The 14,831-nt window shown below is 35.9% G+C and overlaps 1 protein-coding gene across 1 annotated transcript; it reads left to right on the top strand.

The window, feature by feature from the left end:
* The first annotated feature begins 1,943 nt into the window (after positions 1–1,943).
* On the top strand, positions 1,944–14,745 carry LOC139973199 (fibrinogen-like protein 1). The gene is made up of 6 exons (XM_071979702.1): positions 1,944–2,077; positions 2,723–2,788; positions 8,605–8,930; positions 9,274–9,579; positions 11,128–11,404; positions 12,963–14,745. The coding sequence occupies exons 1-6, from the start codon at positions 1,996–1,998 to the stop codon at positions 13,241–13,243; spliced, it is 1,338 nt and encodes a 445-aa protein (XP_071835803.1). The 5' UTR covers positions 1,944–1,995; the 3' UTR covers positions 13,244–14,745.
* Positions 14,746–14,831: the final 86 nt, after the last annotated feature.

Genomic DNA, 14,831 nt, shown 5'->3' with positions numbered 1-14,831 from the left:
CGAGGTAACTTGTAAATATAGTTGCGTGCGCCGGTTTGTGGCTGCACCCTATGGGAAGTCCCCCGGGGGACACGTGGTTGTGGTGCACTGTGGTGCCCCAGGAGAGATTGATTGAATTGTGCACACTTCGGTGTGTGGGTGTGACAAGTTACCAATGACCAGGGGCTAAGTTGTAAAGTCATGTGAGGAGGCATTAGCCTCATACAAGACTGTAAACCTTCAACTTTATTTAAATTGTCCAGATGGTAACATTCATACATTAGTCTTCCTTAGTCAGTGAATTTAAAGATAGCATAGCCAATAGCTCTGATCAAAGTTCAAAAATACAATATTTTGATCATCACTTTAATAATTGTTATACTCTTATTTAAAGGTAGTGTGTTACATCCACGGGGGCGGAAAATTTGAACGAGAATCATTCATTTGGACTCGGGTGTCACACACAAGCTTACCTACTTAGCCTAAGTATACATTCTGACTCTGCATTGTTTTAAACATTACCAGACGTATTTGAATTTGGAACAAACAAACAAAAATCTACATGAAGGGCACTAGGTCAATGTTGTGCAGGTCAGGACGCTTAATTATGCTTAAATAATGCATTTTTACTTCTCTCTAACATTAGAAACCGTATAATCTGGTCATAATGATGTGAAATTCTGCTACAAAATATGAAAGTATATATTGTCCATCAGTGAAGTTTGTCAAATGTATTAAAGTCCAGACATTGGACAATAAATAAGAATCATTCTACTGGAAAAATTGTAAAAGAGAACTTTTGTTTGTCTTTCTGATATAATATTGCAAAAAACAAAGAATTCAAACAGGAAACAAAATCTGCTGATAATTTGATATCATATATGATAATGATGAAACTGGCAAAACATTGCACCAGATCGCATATAAGTACCTCCAATTGTTCAAAAATGTATTAATTAGATAGATAACAAGATAGGTCAATATATGGTTGTTCATGAAAAAAAAAAAATCCTACATAGGATATGCCAGAGCAAGAGCGTAGGAACCGGGGGGGGGGGGGGGCTGAAAAATATGGGGGGGGCGGAAGTATCATCCCGCCCCCCCCCCCCCCGCTCAGCAAGTCAGAAAACCCCTTTTTCATTTCCAAATCAGAAAAAAATCTCATTTGGAGCACCAAATTGCATCTAAGGCCAGGTGAAAATGCAAAATTATTTACAAAATGGAGTGGGTGTTGAAGTGTGCTATATTGCACCAAATTGCATCTGAGGCCACCTGGAAATGCAAAAAAAAATCCAAAGGGGGGGACACCCCCTCCCCTTAGACCCCTCCCCCAGGCCGGCCATCAGCCCCCCCCCCCCCCCCACTCAAAAGTACCTTCCTACGCCACTGTGCCAGAGTTATCGAGAAACCAGCCAGCCAATCAGGTAATAGCCTTTTCCGGGGAAAGCAGTCGGGGATATCAAATTTCATTAAGTTATGTGATGCAAACTATTATACCTTGGGATAGCAGACATGGCTCTTTTCTCAAATTTCACAATCTTTATCTTTAATCGCTCCTCCTTTCTGCGTTTTTTTGTAATTTGAGCAAAATATAAATCCCACTAGATATGGTCACAATCGTTCCTGTCAATACAGCGCTGTTTTATTTATTGGCAGTTTGAGAAGGTAGTTTTTGAATTACTACCCCTACTTTGAGTAAAGTCGTATTTCATTACATATTTAAGTAACCTTTTTGGCAAACAATCTATGTTTCATATTAAAATATCTAGCCAGCCATCTTATTGTCTCCTCCCATCTTATTAACTGATTAACATATTAGCCTCCCACGATTCGTTAAACTTTCCTACTGCGCAGAGATTAAAAAAAGACCCAACCTTTAGTGAATTGATGAATATGCATGAATCTCTTAATAGCTCGACAACATATAGCAATTTAAAAAATATGACATTGAACATCAGAACATGTATCGAACATTTTGAATCAGACTCTGCTCAAATCTGAGAACTACTGAAAAACATGGCTGTTAAAGAAAATAGCATATGTTTCCAACACCTTCTTATTTTCATGGCATGTTTTGGTTCATCTTTAGCAACAGGCAGTGAGTATTCTTTATTTATATATTTTGTCCGTTCTTTATCATGCATTTTGACAACTGAAACAAAGTACATATGCATACAGTCAGTAGCTTGAAACCTAATTCATTTACAATATATAGAATAAGAACCAGCCAGACCCCGCATTACTTGTAGCATAATCCACTTTCATTTTCAAATAATACAGTTTGTTCTGTCAGCAGTGATGTGACGTTCTGTATATGGTGTAATTGGGTGATGCTATACTCTGTTTTATAACTTGGTGTTTCTGTGGTTACTCAAAGTTACGATATAACTTGCGGTTATGGTTGTATTCGGAAATTTGGCACGATTATATCAAGGTATGACAAGAGTAAGTTTGTAGAAACCAATATATCAATTTATGTAATAAATAATAACGAATTAAAACGCACTTTTATGTTTAATAAAGAAGGAAGAAATCAAAGCAGCTCAGATATTTGACTGCATTGGTTATGTGCACAATAAAAATAAACATACGAAATAGATCTGGAACATCTTTAAAATCTTGAAATGGTAATCCACCCTTCGCTCCCACCCCAATCATCCCGACACGCGGACATGCTCCAGTGACAAACTTGTAATCATTAGTAAAGTCCCATATGACTTTTGTTTTGTCATTTCGCTTTTAGGATTGTGTGAATTTGCGGAGAAGTTTCCTGGTGTAGGAGGAAGTTGTTACAAAGGTCCAACAAATGGTAAGACTTTCATTTCCTATAGTTTAACTAGATCTTGTCCTAAGTGATGACAACATAATATACATATTTTCCGTTCATTTTCTCGCTATAGTTAAGGTTAAAGTACTAACAAGAAAACTTTATAAAAGTTTATGGAATTTTGCTAAAAATGGATGCGATCATCTGTTTTCTCTTATTTTTACTTTGGGGAACATTCATAGAACCAACAGCTTGAAACATCGGTTGCAAAGATGTATTAGAGATGTAGGCTACATACATTGGATAATAAGCGTTACTTACATACCAATACGATATATATATATATATATATATATATATATATATATATATATATATATATATGTATATATATATATATATGTATATATATATATATATATATATATATATATATATATATATATATATATATATATATATATATATATATATATGGAGATTGTATCTAAGTGGAGTTTTATGTTAATGTTAGCAAAACACATTTCCTTCCATATTTTTGGGAATGAGCAATAAGTCCTTTCGATGGTTTGTTGAAACTATATCATTAACATATTGCTGATAATTGAAATGATGATCGACAAATGAAATCTTGTATATGTTGCATGATAATGCAGTGTCATAAGCATATTTTGTGACTGAGAGATTATCGTTAGATTTAATTTCGTCCGTGTATAAAGCAAACAGTAGAGCAGACAATGGACCCGACTTTTATAGTCCTTTTCTAATTTAACTTGTCGTTAATCCTGTCGTTAAGAAATGAGCTATAGCCAATTTAATAGCCATGGATCAGTAATAATTCCAGATTAATCTTTAATTAACTTGACCGTATTGAAGTGAAACCAGGTAAAGCACCTTTGACATAGTGTTTAGCTTGTTATTCAATTGGGACACAACTTCATGGATACGTAAAATCACATGGTACATCTTTTCTGTAAGCAAATTGACGTTTGTCCCCACACTGATTAAAACCTAACCATCAACTGTGGCAGCAGAAGCTTTTGCATAATGTTAACTACAATACTCGCTAAATCAGTTGGTCTAAAATCATTTACATGTTTGAGATTCTTCACTTGAAATTTGGAACAGGGAATGTTAATGCCGTTTTCCACAGGCTAGGGATTTCACTATTTTGCAAGCTTTCCTGGAAATTTGATATGAATATTGGGACTCATTCAGAAGAGAAACATGTAAATACGCACCAAGGGATGTTGTCCGATCCACAAGTAGTAACTCTTTTATCCTTTTTTAATTGACGAGTTACCAAATTAACATCCTATTTAGGACAATCGCTGTTCATTTCAGGTAAACATAATGGGATATCATTATTTACAGAGTCATTGAAACGTTAAACTAGAATTCAATAAGCATGTGACCATCTTTATGTGGATATTTTATAATATGCCAGGAATTTTATATTTTGTCACGTGTTTAAGCGCCTTCTAATATCACTCAGAATGAACGTATATTTTGGTCAGTTTTGGGCGGACGGGACTCTTACGCTCATAAGTTCCCCCACCCCCCAGTCCCGCCTTCCCGTTTATTTAGTAGAACGGTCCCACAAAAATGAATTTCTGCTAATACTGTCCTGGTTAATATCATAAAATGTTCCACCTCTTTCCTGGTCAAATTAACCAACATTTCCTGGTTGGTGCTAATACTATTCTGGTTAATATCATAACATTTTCCACCTCTTTCCTGGTCAAATTAACCAACAATTCCTAGTTGATGCTAATACTATCCTGGTTAATGTCATGAAATATTTCACCTCTTTCCTGGTTAAATTAACCAACATTTCCTGGTTGATGTCACCATTATCCTGGTTAATATTAAAACTGATTTTTCCACCTCATTCCTGGTTAAATCACCCCTTTACTTGTTAATACTATTGGGTATGCCACCTTATTCCCCTAAATGACCTAGGACATAAAATTCCTGAGCACTTCCACATGTCTCTTCATCACAAGCCATCTCTATGCAAGTTTAATTAAAGTTGTACCAACATGTATTATCAATTGTGGACAGAGAGATGAATTGAAATGCAAAACATCAATTTTTTCTCATAAAAACAACTACAATCACCTTCTTGATGTGCATCATCCAAGCCAAAGACATCCTTCTACTACTGCAAAGCTGTGTTACTTGGTAGCCTCTCTCATTTTTCATTTTCTCATTTTTCGCCTCTTCCAGTTTGTACCAATCTAGGAAAGGAATGAAGCAATTTAAGTATTAAATGGTGTGTTAACGAACTAGAATGAAAAAGAAGATTAATCGCTTTCTTCAGTCTAATAGTTTGTGGCAAACTTTTTGAAAACATTATTTTTTATCAGTTTCAGTTGTAGAAAAGGAATAAATTGCATTAGCCTATCTTTTATAGCAAGTGCAGTAACAGACTGTGTTGGCAGCCAATTAAAGATTAAAGATTCTTCACGGTCGTTTCCTCTGATCTTCTTTGACAAACAAGAAAATGGAGGTTTAAGTATACACAGCCTGTGTTCGTGAACTTGACATACCAATTGCATAATAGGCGATGGTCAAATGTGTTAATGTGCATTACACGTCGCTTGGAGCAAAATGAGTCAATAGTGTTATTTACAGCACTTAGCCTATAGTCAAACCAAAGGTTGTGATACTGGTTCAACATTGTTTCTGTTGTCATTTTATGGTAAATGAAGGTAGGAGCACTGAAAGCTCTCTATCAAGCAATTTTCTCTTCGCTTTAGACAAATTTGTTACCATGCTTTGCAAAGTCCTGTTGCTTCTGGCTGATACCTCAGTAAATAAATTTTTCAATTTCCTTAATTTCCTTACAGATGTAAACTGGTTCCACTTTACCAATAATCAGTGGGCTATCAGCTAGCACAATTCCATGTAGATTAAACATAAATCTAAAAAATAAAAATTACTTGTTTTACATGTATATGAATAATTGCAAGGATGCACCCTTGCACCCTTCGATGTTGAAATTCCCCCCCAAAAAACAGAGTGACAAGAGAAAAAGCCAAGTTCATCTGCAACAAAAGATTTGTGAAATTGTTTGAAGTTGATACTTCTCCCAACCTCCCCCGCCCCCTTTCCAAGATAGCCAAGGTATCTCACTGCTCTATAACAACAATTTTTAAAAGGACTGACACATTACTGAAGGCCATGGTCCCACTCTTTGTTTATACCATGGATAAATAAAACTAGAAGTCAGAGACTTGCCATCTGCAATACAGAATGTAGGATATGCTTAGAATAGTGTACAATTATGTGTTGTACAGTCCTGATTTTGGCCTCTCTGTTTTGACATTTCTAAGATAGATGCACTTTAATTTAACTGAATCACAAGAAATTCATCTAATATAAAATTGATGACTTCGCAGTGGCTTCAAGTTATGCTATCACAATTTGCGGAGAGAAAGAGATCAATCTTGTGCAAAGATAAATCGATATCTTTTAACACTTTAATAGGAGGAAGTGTATGGAAGTATGAGATAATGGTATATTGCAATGATCGCAGTGACCTCAATTGACCTCTACATGCATAACTTATACATGGTATCAATCACCTTGCAACTCATTTTTGTGTTGGACTTTTGACTTGATGGTATGAGTTGTAGTTGCTCAACTACAATATACCATCATAGGGCTAAGTAAACTGCAGCCTACAGATTTTTCATGTACTTTGCAAGTACGGTAATGGAAGGCTCAAGGTTGTGTGTTTCTTGTACTTTGTCATGATGGCTGTTAGCTCCTCTTGGGACAAATCTTCCATTTCTGCCAAACAAAATAACACATAACAGCAGAAAGAGTTATTTATTTCTGCACCTAACAGAAGCCGGTCACCTTTGTTAGAAATAGTTTCAAAGTAAAACAAAATCAATTACATTTACGGTATTTATTTGAGTGTTGTACAATGTTTAAATACTTATCAGTTTGTATCCATACAAACATTCTCTCCCATGAAAACTGTATATGTGTTCCTTTTTGAATGTTCAGAAATCAATACCACAAGGAATCCTGTTGTGGGCAGTTCGGTTTATTGAGATTTAAACCAATTTCATGATCTGCTGTGATAAATATGGAAATATAATCTGCCTCACTGACAGTGCTTCCAAACCTACCTCTGGGGAGTATAATTGTAGAATAAGAACAACATGATATGTAATAAAACTCATTTCTGTTTTATAGTGTGAGGCTTATAACATTAGGAGTGCAAAGCTGTGACCATGTGGTGTTTCATTTTTACATGTCTCACGTGGATAAAACGTATTTGTGACTAGGCCTAGGCTATACCTATATCATTGCATGGGTAGGCTTAGCCTAATTAATTTCAGCCAAACATTTTGGAAGTTTGACAAACAAGTACCCCCCCCCCCCCTAATTTACATTGAAGTATAGTCTAGATTGAGATTATCCATACACAAGTTTCTTGGTTTTTATAAATGAATAGTTCTGTACAAAATTATCATTTTATAAATTATATTTCAATGCATATAACCTAATCTTACTAATATAGCTCAACTGGTTATAGCCTAGCATGGGCCCGGTAAGTTTTACACTCAGAGGTTAATCTCTTCTTTCACTGTCGGCAATCACTAATAGCCATTTCCCGAACATGTAGACCACTAGTAGTATAACCCAGGCCTATAGTCTTTTAAAAGCGAAGGCAGGCTAGGCCTACAGGGTCTAAGACTAAAGTGTACTGACCCAGGAGCACAAAGGTCTATGCATAATATCACTATAAATGTGTGGCTTTGATTAGGTGTGCCCTCAGAAGCTACCGTACACCACAATTACTCGCATTTGGTAGAAGTAGTCACTAGAGGCGGTCGTTAATTATGGAAGGTCTTGCTTTGAGTATGACGCACAGTAGGAATATACTTACTTAGGTCTAGACTTAGGACGAGTCCGAAAGTACTTACTATACAAATACTAGCCTATATACTATCTCATAGCTAGTACAGCGTATTTACTACATCAGGGAAAGGATCTGGCCTAACCTAGCCTAACAACGTAAGAGCTAACGTTAGGTTATACTTCAATATCGCGCGTACTGACTGTATCGCAGAAATCACAAAATCGACATGATCCTGTTATTTCACCTTTCCATTTAAACACTGATTTAAGGTTACTCATACCCCTTTAATTTAGCAAGAATTTGACTTCGTCATCTGCAATAATTAGATGGTTATTTGCACATTTCTTCGTTGTATTTGACTGTTTCTCCTGCTTAACCCCCTATCATATATGAATATTTAGTGCGATGAGGATGGAGCTAGCGCTGTAACCATCCTCTGTCCATCAAGGAGAAAACTACTGATGCCTTTAGGTGATACATCTTTACACCATCAGAAAGAGCACCACCTTCTTCACACCCTCACTGTCTGTCAGCTTTTACTGTTTCTCTACAGAGTCACGTGACTTTGCTAAGAGGCTGACAAGAATAGAAAAACACTGCTTGTCCTATAAAGACGAAGCTAAACAGTTTGAATATGTGGAATGACCAAAAGCGAAGTCAGTTAAGAAGATATTTTTGTAAATAATAATTGTTAAATAGCTGTCAGGTATTTAAGTTATTACTTTACTTGTAATCGAGCGGAACAGGAATTTATGGATATTTCTACTGTTCCATGTTCGTTTCATACTCCAGACATATTATTTTTTTCATTAATAGAGACAAACTTAAGAGGAACTGATTAATTGAAAGGTGTGAAATACCAACAGAATTTACACCTGTTTTCTCAAGATTTTCGCAGGTTGCAAACACAGAGAAAGAAGGAACCTCTTTATTTACCTATAACAAATTCACCTTTTAATTGTGTTCTCTATTTAAGATGATACTACCAAGCAGAGCACCAACTCCTTGTCCGGGACTACGGTCTCCCCAGTTGAAACAACCACGCAGAGCACAACCTCACCGCCGATTAGCACACTCTCCTCTTTGCCGGACACTACGGTGTCCTCGGTTGAAACAACCACGCAGAGCACCACCTCTCCGCCAGTTGAAAGCTCCTCTCACTCAATCGACACAACTCGTTTATCAACCCCGACTGTCTGCCTACGTGGTCAGCTGCGATGCTACAATGATGACAATGAAATGGTCTGTGCGGCACCTGAGAATTGCACATGTCAAATGACAAGTGTGAATGCAAGCATTTCGGTGAGTTTCCCAATTCTTTACTTCTGCAGCCAGATATCGAGAAGTCACTTTAATATAAAATAAATGACTTTCAGATGTTTAACTTCAAGCAAAATTGACGGTATTCTGCCAGTTCCCCCCCCCCCCCCTTGACTCTACGTTAATTTTGATATACTGCTATCCATTCTTTATGCCGACAGCAAAAAAAAATATATCATCATCGTCGTCATCGTGATCGTCATTTTAATCGTCATCGTCGTCATCCTCGTCACTACAGTTAACATTATCATTATTATCGTTATAGTTTTTCGTATTATTGTTACAATTTACTATCACTGTTTACAATCACGTTGCTCTTGCACAGGCTGGTGGATTTTATGTCAACCCTGATTGTACAAGAATGGCTCACTGTATCAATGGCAATGTCACCTGGGATGACGTATACAGCTGCAGTCTCAATGCACTGTGTGAGGAACAAAACAATGTTCGTCAATGTTACTGCAAGGCTGGTTACCATGGTGATGGAAAAACATGTTTGCAGCTCACTAACTGCCAAGATGTATATACTGCTGGTATTAACGAAAGTGGTATCTACATCATTAAACCAACTAACTGGCCTGGATCACCATTTCCAGTTTATTGTAACATGGCTGACGGAGGTGGATGGACGGTAAGTCATAATAGAATCTAGATTTCTGTAGGCCTTTGGTATATAATTTCACAAATAATGAATCACAGATGACATAAACTATTTATTGGATGTTTAATATTAAGTAATTACTTACGTCATTAGTTTATTTTAATTAGCATTACACAGATACAGACTGAAAGATTGTGACAAATCCGGATTGTCCTCCGTTGAATTCTATTTGTTTGTCTGTGATTGCTACGTTCGAATTTCTAAACTTAAAGCATTACTTATTACAAATACAAATACAATGCTGGTTATAACAACAGTTGTATCTACACCATTAATTAAATCAACTCACTGATCTGGCTTACCGTACCCTTTAATGATAAATTGTGCAAAACGACAAACCTTTAAGCGTTTATTTTAGGATTCTACTTTCCCCTCAGTGAGTACACGCTACCTTACACCGAAGTGAAATGTTACATTACTTAAGAAATATGTTGCCCACAACAGGGAGAAGAAAAAAACGTGATTTCTTCCTCAAAAATAAGCTGTGTTGAATGTTCAACCGACTCGCCGTACACACAATCCATTTTGCCGTGTCACATAATCAACATTCATAAAATTTGTTTTTTGAAAAATTAGTTGATATTTTCTATAGTCAGGTGTACGATGCCATTATGGACCTATACATATGTAATCAGAGCGAAAACACACTTCAGTTATAAAAGGTACCTTGTTACATTGATTATACCTCCAGGTAATGCTATACCGCTGTTATATTATAAATAAAAAGGAAGGAGTTTAGTTCATGTCTTAAAATGTATTGTAATACTCAAACGGATCAATTGTTGCCCTATTGCTTTTTCTTAACTTTATTGCTTTTGTTTAGCATGGATTGTATATGGCAATAAGGGAAGGTGTTAAAAACGTATTTAAATGAACTGCAGGCAATAACGTTGAATAACAAGAAAGTACATGTCGAGTGTGCTATATTGCTTTCAAGGGAGTAGAAATATCACAAACCAAAGAAGATCGAATTCAAGAAGAAGTATACTAGTATTGCATTGCTCAAAACGTATGTAATTAGAAAACATATAAAACCGTATGAAAATGAATATTATAAAACAACAAACATAAAACATTATAAGCTGCACTTAATATGTTGACTTATATGTTTGCATACATGACACAATTATTTTCCCCTTTTACACATCAACACTATTATGGTGCATGCACGTGAATAATAAAAATAAAAATGCCCAGTGCCCCCCCCCCCCGCCCCCCCCCCCCTCCTGGCTCGTACCTCCTGAGTGTAACAGAATAGTGACAATAACGGTACTCTCTTGTAATTTAGTAATTAAGTAAACTAGCATATGCTCGTAAAATGCCAATCTTCTTTTTCTGTTTATTATGGATTGTCTTATATTCGATTATGTTCTTAAAGTACCGTACTCGGTAACTGACTAATTCAGGTTCATTCTTTGGTTATGTCACGTAAGTCTACATAAATATTCCCATGACTTCTGAGTTTTGTATAACTATGTAAATCTTATAAGGATGTCTTTTATTTATTTTTGATTTCAGGTGTTCCAACGTCGAGTTAATGGTTCTGTTGATTTTTACCGTAACTGGACCAGCTACAAAGAAGGCTTTGGTCAGATCGTTCATGAATTTTGGATGGGTAATGACAAGCTGTATTACATCACCAATCAAGATAACTATCAAATCCGGATTGATCTGGTCGACAGGGAAGGGACTCCATACTTCGCTGAATATGACTTGTTCCGTATCAACGATGAAAATGACAAGTACCGTCTGTCCGCGGTGGGAACTTACAGCGGGACAGCTGGGACCAGTACAGGTGAGGTTAAAGGCATTGAAGACTCGCTCCAAACCGCGTGCCGCGCTCTGAAAAAGGTTAAAAGAAGAAGTTTGAAGACGTTTTCTGCTTGTCGCTACAAAATGCAGACAGTAATGAAACGTGATACCTTGTTATCTTTTATCTAGACCTGAGATGTCCATCGCTGCTATGTTCACTGTGTTGTGGGTATTGACCGCAGATGCATGTACTGACTGTACACTAGTGTCTTATTACCGAAGGTAGCAAGCTGCGTGCGTATTTTCTGGGATCGATGGTGGTGTCTAACACTTCTGTTACACCTCATTCTCAACTGTCAGATTACCGGCATTAGACGTTTCTTTTTGCGCGAGTCTTCACACCCTTAATAGATAAATCGGGTAAAGGTGGAACAGCGGAATTACCAATCCCAAATAACGACAGTGAGCCTATGAAAATTGTTTTCAACTTTGCCATCTTGAATTACCAATTTCTATCTCAAGAATAAGTTAATAACTATAATAGTTTTTTTTTTTTGGGGGGGGGGGTTACGAAAATTATTTAGGACAATCATAAAGTGTGCCGATATTCTCGGTATATGTTAAATTAATTATAACAAAATGTAATCATGTCATTTTCTTCAACTTCTTCTTCATATATTTGGAACTATTTATTGTCCCTCTATATATAGTTGAGCCATTTACTTGTTCTAAGTTTATATTCCACATTTGGGATATCAGTTTTTTTTTTAAATCTATACCCCCCAAAAACTGGAATAAAACAAATAAAAATCATCTTATCTAAAACCGAGGAAAGAAATAGCACGGGTGTGTTAACAAACTATTACACAGAATACCACGGAGGCAAATACTAAATTATGCAATACTTCTGTAGCACCAATACCACAAAATGAAGACTAGCTTTCTGTAAAACGTTTGTAGAGAAAACACGAAATATGTGCGTTATACGTATATATGAATATATATATATATATATATATATATATATATATATATATATATATATATATATATATATACATATATATATATGTATAAAATGCTCACGAATGAATAAGTATTAGAAAATATTGAACGTACGTATAGTAATTTCGTGATCTTGTTTTTATCATGACATATCATAGATATCACTTTATATATCGTATCAGCAATAAAGAAGGGAAAATTGCTAGTGTAGAATAATATGAATATATCGTTCAGAATTTAACAAAAGCCTCTTCTGCGATATTTTGATCATTCTTGTAAAAGGATATCTCCAAATCCTCGGTGCTGACTTTCTTTTCCAGTTGTTGAAGACGTGGAACGAGGATGGGTTCTATAGTTATGCATAGATCCTTGCATACATTATATAATGAGTGACCCCCGTCAGTATTACACTCTAATCATGAGATTTATTTTAAACCTTTATTTCTAATATGAACAAAGATTGTGATATAAAAAGTTTCTTAATGATATAGCCTACCGTATATGATATTTATTTCATACGCACTAAGATGCAAGAAAAAGTATCATGGAGCTTAAACGTGGGTGCTTTGTGGATCTTTTACGTTTTGTCTTAACAGAAGAAAAAAATGGCTTGGGACATCATTTCAGAAGTTCCTTTAGTACTTACGATCAAGATAATGACATGATTACTGGACACTGTGCAATAATCAAGCAAGGCGCCTGGTGGTTCAACGACTGTTGTGTATCCAATCTTAATAGTATCTACTCCGCTGGTGTCGTTGAGTCCACTAGGAGATGTTGTGGGGGCGATGTAGTCTCTATCTGTTGGAACAACCTACCAGGACCTGACCATAACATCAAATACACCGAGATGAAGATTCGACCTGTTCAAGTTTAAAACTGTCAACTATCTTCAATTTTCTGTATCCTTAGACGGAGAAAAGCAGACGTTGCACAACAGATAAAATGAATAAGACTTATCATAATAATATATTCTCAGAGATATTTACGATCCGGAAACCAAGCCGGAAATAATATTCCTCGTTTCCGTGAATACTTTGTTATATAGAAGGTAAATATTGAGTGCAATTTCAGCAGATTCATGTTGGCTCTTTGAAAGAAGTAAAAAAAATTCTTCGTATATGATTTCATGTGGCGCTCAGATTTGGTCATTTTCAGCTTTTAATACAGTGGCGTAACGTATCATTGCATCGATTTTATAGTCCATTATATATTTATACATTAGAACAAAACGTCATTATTTCTCGTTTCTCATTGGTATAACTTAGATAACTGAGAAATGTTAATTTTAAACTATAAGCAAAATATAGGCCTATACACATCGTAGATGCAAAAGTATCCTCCAAATGACAGGAAACTACAAGAATCTGTTTAGAGGATTTGGTTGCAAAGTATTGCCGTATTCCTGTTGCAATCAACAGTTTTCCGAGAGTTTTGTTCCATGTTCGACATTTGGGAAGACATCATATCAACATCAGCCTGCAATTGTAAGATCGGCCTTCTGCAGGGAAGTTGTTAAAACTATTGTTGAATTGATATAGACTCACCCAAATATGTTTGAGATGAAAATTAGACTTTATATAACAAGCATCACGTCGACATTTGAAAGAAGTTTGGATTAACTTCAATTTTGGTGTACTTTTCATTTGTTTAAACTTGAAAGAATTATAGTTAATTTTAAATGAACAAAAGTGTTTGTTGTATTCCTATATATAGCATGTCTTGTTTACCGTTTCAATTTTGACAGCAGGTCTTTTTAATCATGCCAATTTAAACTGTAATTTTATGTGATTTTACGTGTGTCATTGTTCGTGTGTCCAAGTTTGTGTCAAAACTGAGCTCCTCCCAAACGGCTGGGCCAAGTTTCGTCAAACTTGGTGGGAAGGTACCCCAGGGTGAACCATTGTGTATTGGGGGTCTCGAAACCAGAGGTCAGAGGTTAAAGTTCAACTGATTGAAAGTCGATTTCTTGCTAGTGATCCAAGGGGAATCATTGAAGAGATATGGAACCTTCACAGGTATAATGGAATTAACAAGTACTATCAAAATATGTAGTTACCGCTGGAACTGAGAGCAAAGGTCACGGGGTTAATCATCAAATGTTTATCTTTTCCTCTCAAACGGCTGGACAGATTTTCTTCAAACTTGGTGGAAAGGTACCCCAAGGATTGCCAGATAGTGTAGTTAATAATAAATTTGTTAATTTGAAATCAGTGTTTGCTGGCGATTAGATAAGGAACTCTGTGGATTGCCCTCATGTTTAACACAATTTGTGGAAATCAACTTTGCTAAATAAATGTTAACTTATACTCAGATAACCTTTTCTTCGTCATTTAGTGTGCAAAACCGTTAGAACAATTGTTCATTTAAATGTTGGTACCAAAGACATACAATCAGCGTCCATAGCCAAGTGGTTAGGGTGTCCGCGTACAGAGCATATAAATATATACTTATACATATATATA

The sequence above is a fragment of the Apostichopus japonicus genome, chromosome 9, assembly GCF_037975245.1.
Source record: "Apostichopus japonicus isolate 1M-3 chromosome 9, ASM3797524v1, whole genome shotgun sequence".
NCBI classification, from domain to species: Eukaryota; Metazoa; Echinodermata; class Holothuroidea; order Aspidochirotida; family Stichopodidae; genus Apostichopus; species Apostichopus japonicus.
The sequence above is the reverse complement of the archived record's forward strand: the minus strand, read 5'-3'. Positions and strand labels throughout refer to the sequence as shown.